Here is a 4,684-nt window from a genome sequence, read left to right as displayed (position 1 = left end):
CCCCCCGCCACTGCCAATGGCAGCGGCAGCTTCTTTGGGTCCAGGATTGGAGCAGGAGTGGGGCCCCGCATGGGCTGATTTGTCCCAGGCCCCACACCCTGCTTGGGTTGCCTCTGCTTGCGACTCACAGGATCCGACACTTAAAATAGTACAGATTAAGGTATTGGGTAAAGTCTCCGTTCTTCAGAAAACTGGTAAAGTAGTTCTGTGGGACAAGTTCACAGAGTTAAAATGTCTTTCTAATTTTTTTTAAAGGGGGGGGGTGGAAAGCAGAGGCAAGTATTCCTTACTCAAGCTTTGAATGAGTTGAAATAAAAGAAGCCAGAAAGATAGTGATAGGGGCTCTTAATTAAAGCCAGAAGGCATTCCAGACCCAGTGAGTGTCTTGTTTGTTTAATCTTCTGTTTTTGTGTTGAAAAGGAATGAATTGTAGACCTGAGAAGACTGAACAAATGTACAAAGAGAACAAGACTTCAAGTAGAAACACTTGCTTCTCTTGCGATTGTTATGAATCAACAAAACTATGATTTTGCTGAATCGTGTTGGCATAACTTAGATATCTTGATAAATTAAGTTCACTGCAGGTACATTTAATTTACCAGAAAATTCACACTTGTTTTAGGACTCTTCCTTTAATATTGTCCATTACCTTGTGAATAATCAGAATCGAGACTCTCAAAAATACTGGGCCTCTAGCCCCCTGCTTTTGAAGAAAATACCTCTGCTTTTCACCCTGTATGCAGCACTGCACTAACATAGCTATCCTGCTTCCAGTTTGGAACTAGCATATGCAGAGCTAGTCCAGCATGTTTCGCCATGGCACCACGTGGCACTGCATAATCATAGTATTTGGAGCTATGGGTCCTTGTTCGCATAGCTTCTCTCAAAATCAGCAAATGCTATTTTTCCATTCCTGGCAGGCATACTCATTAAAAAATCGCCACTCCCACAATTCTTTCTGGTAGAAAAGAATCGGAATCAAACACCTACTCTAAGATATGGATTCAATTTACAGGCAGTCCTCGACTTACAACGTTTTGAGTTACAACGTTTATAAATTGACACTCTGTTTCAACTTTACAACACCAGCTTCGACTTTACAATGCTTGATCTGATGTGATACCATGGCAGTGAACCAGTTCGCTGCATCACTCATCTCCCTGGAGAACACGTGTCCAAACTTCCTTGGACACTTTCTTTAAGAAAGCAGACAAGACTCCAGAAAAACCTGCAGCCAAGACCCCCTGAAAAGACTCCAGCTGAGAACCCGTCAAAAAGTCCAACCAAGACCCCTTCAAAAAATCTAGCAAAGTCACCTCAAAGAAGTCCTTCCAAATCAATATGATTGCTATTTACAATATAAATACATTAATGTAGCTATATTACTCATCTATAATTGATTGAGTACAAAATTCTGGGGTATTTTTGGTGAAAATAGGGTATGAGGCCTAGGTTCAGGAACCAATCCCCCATTTATAACATTGTTTCTTATGAGAAAATTGATTCTGAGTTATGACGTTTCAACTTAAGACGCGGTTTTCAGGAACCAATTGTGTCATAAGTGCAAGGACTGCCTGTACTTATTGGAACAAGAAGTCTATGGTTCCTGTAAAGGCCAATACATCATTTTGACAATTAAAGTAAAATAGTTTTATTGGGATTAATTTTAAATAATTGAAAATTAAATTAGCAGCCACAGATAGTGCCCTGGACTCCTCTTAAGAAAAACCTTTTCCTAAGTGTTTGTGTCCACATCACAAATGTCAGTCACATTGACAAACATGCTGCCAATTAAGTGATGATGTCCCACCTGGGAGCTCATTATACAGTCTAGTAAATCCTCCTCCTGAGTTTCTCAAGTCCTTGTCTCTATTCGTGTCAATCAACGTCCTTCCTGGAGCATTTACTTCAGTTAAGAGCATTCATAAGTGGAGAGGCCTGCTCAGGGAACAACAGCACTGAGCTTTTCCCTAGGATTAGGATATTGCTTTTGATTTCCCAGAATTTATTCCAAAGGTGAATTGTCATTTCCACAGGTCACAAGAAATGGTATTTCTACTATTTTATCCCAATTCTGTACCCTTATAAGAGTAGAAGTGGCATGAGTTTAATGTAAGATAAACAGGTAAATTATACATGAGTATGATAAAAAATTTCAGGAAGCTCTTCGCTTAACTTTTGTCTTTTTACCAAAAGTAAAAAGTAGCATTCAGACTATTTCCACCAGCCTATTCCTCATGAGGCAGCTTCATCTTGGCTTGAAATGTCATGTGCCCTAGCTGGAAGGGTCTGTCCAGCAGACATTTGTGGACCTAAACACTGGCAAAAGAACAATTTCAAAACCAGGTTAACAATAATGCAAGAAGTAGGAGGAGGAGCAAAAGGAAATTACTAGGTCCAGGTCTAGTTTCCCAGATTTCTAATTCCACTTTTATTATCAACTAAATTTTTTTTTGCTAGGACTGTTGAAAATGCTGCTGAATTCCTGCAGCTAGTTAATAAAGGTCTACAGCTACGGGTCAAACACCCAACACTGGTGCATGCTCATTCCTCTCGTTCTCATCTGATAGTTACATTGACCATAGCCATGACTGTCTTGGGAGATAGCATTGGTAAGTAGAATGTTGTTAAAATATCTCCATGTCTCTGAAATGTAGTCTCTGGATTGAAGGATTTTCTTATTGTTCTCTCCTTTATTCTAACTATCTTTTTTTTATAGCATTTAATCTTAGCTCCCTGATCTTTTCTGTTTCTTTTCAATTGTTTTTCCAAACACCAATCTAATTTGTATGTGATAGCTGTTCAGCTTGTTAAATGTTTTCATAGAACTTCTGCACTTCTCTTACCCTCATATAACATGGTAGTGCTTAGGGAGTTTCAGCGTGAAACAATGGCATAGCTAACAGGCATAAAGATGAAAACTATAGCTGCATAACTTCGTAAATAATTGTTATTTAAATATACATGCGAAGATTGTGGTAAAGCAGACATACTTCAGGGCATATGCTGACAACTACCAAGAACAGGAAGGATTTTCCATTTACAGATTGCCTTGCAGAACTAGATAGATTAATTCAGGAAGTTTCCACTGTTCTCTGCAACACTAATAACTGCTTGCTACCAAAGAAGACAAACCCAGCAGTCTTATCTAGTATAGTGAAACCTGTATTCCTACATTTCATTTATATGTATATGTATATGTGCGTGTGTGTGTGTGTGTGGGCAAATTGTAAATACATGCGAGTTATACATACGCATGTGTATGTATTCACTCTTGCTATTAATTTTTGCATCAGGAATTGCCACCATCTTGCTTTTGAGATGGAATGTTTCAGAGGTTAATTTTGTTTCTTTTTCTCTTTTTGCTTGTTGTAATAAGACTCTTCATTTCCAATGCTGTGGTCCGTCTTACAACAATAACATGGTTTTAGAAAATGGAAAATATTTTTAACTTTTTTCCCCTTTAGATCCCTATCCGAAATTAAACAGGGGATATTAGCAAAACAGAACAAACAGTGCCCTGGTTTACCTGCAGCCCCTGCCAAAAGACACAGCTCGTTCAGATGCTGCAGCTTTACTATTCCAGATGTTTGATTTCTTCAGCTGTATAGCTTTGTCAATCAGGCAGATGTTACTTTCAGAGTGTTCATGCTCTTAACCCACTAGCCACCTTGCTTAGTTCAGGTTTTTTGGTGCTGTTCGTTAGCTGGTATGGAACACCAGCTACTCCATGCCACTTCTTTGAGCCTTGCAGCAAAGTTAGAATTTTCTGCATTATGTTGTCTATAGGCGGTCATGTTTCAGGATCACAGTGTACGAGTTAAGATGACTGAATGAGCATTATGGCAAGTAAAGAAGCACTACAAAGATGGAACCTCAAGATAAAACTATGACAGTGCAATCTGTCTCTTTAAGAAGACCCACTCCTTGCTGAAGATCCAGATGCAGCAACTTGCCAAAGGCATGGCACTGGAGGTCCAAGATGTAGATAAAAACAGGAAGCTGCAGGAAGGGAAGCTAACTCTGTGCTTAAAGTCATGGCTAGCTAGGAGGTACATCACCAGCTTGAGCTAAGCTTTTCTACGATTGTTTCAGCAAATCTTCTTGTGAGTATCTGTGGAGAGGAGGTTGTTTTGTTTCCTTGCCCCACAGTGGGAAAGGGAAAAGATTTACTTTTAGTCTGCCTGGCTTATCTGTGTAAGCCAATGCAGCTGCTCTGTCTCAGTGGGTAAAATATACACTGTAGATTGCAGTGTAAATGCACTAGCATGGGACCTGGTAACAATCTAGTCTTAGCAGGGAGCTCTGTGCATACTCATTTGTTCTGCTTCTCAGGTGGGTTTTGCTGTCTGTCCTGCTCCTGTACTGCCACTGTTAGACTGCTAGTATTACCCAAGCAAGCCAGTTTAGAGCTGGCTCAAGTATCCCCACAGTCCATTGCAGTTTGCAGGCTAAGCAGTATTTTCTGACCTACTGTGTTATGAGTTAGGGTGCTTTCTTATCTCAGACCAGAAGGCAACTAGTAAATAAACAAGATGCCGAAGAATAAAGATGAAAGTTAAGCTGCCAACTAGAAAGAAAAAGATTTTTTTTTGTTGTTATTTCTTAGTTGGTCTAATAAAAGGTATCGTCTCTGAACCAAGAGTTGTAGAGTTTTGCATTTCTTTTTGTCTCAGACCAACAT

The 4,684-nt window shown here is 39.6% G+C and overlaps 1 protein-coding gene across 1 annotated transcript in view; it reads left to right on the top strand.

Moving 5' to 3' along the window:
- Positions 1 to 4,684, top strand: part of KIF25 (kinesin family member 25) — a 71,717-nt gene that overhangs the window by 57,697 nt on the left and 9,336 nt on the right. The window contains exon 12 of the mRNA XM_014526953.2: positions 2,461 to 2,612. Coding sequence (XP_014382439.1) covers positions 2,461 to 2,612 — 152 coding nt within the window. The remainder of the gene's footprint in view (positions 1 to 2,460; positions 2,613 to 4,684) is intronic.

This window comes from Alligator sinensis, unplaced genomic scaffold (assembly GCF_000455745.1).
Source record: "Alligator sinensis unplaced genomic scaffold, ASM45574v1 scaffold448_1, whole genome shotgun sequence".
Classification (NCBI taxonomy): Eukaryota; Metazoa; Chordata; order Crocodylia; family Alligatoridae; genus Alligator; species Alligator sinensis.
Note: the sequence above shows the minus strand (reverse complement) of the source record. Positions and strands in the feature narration are given on the sequence as shown.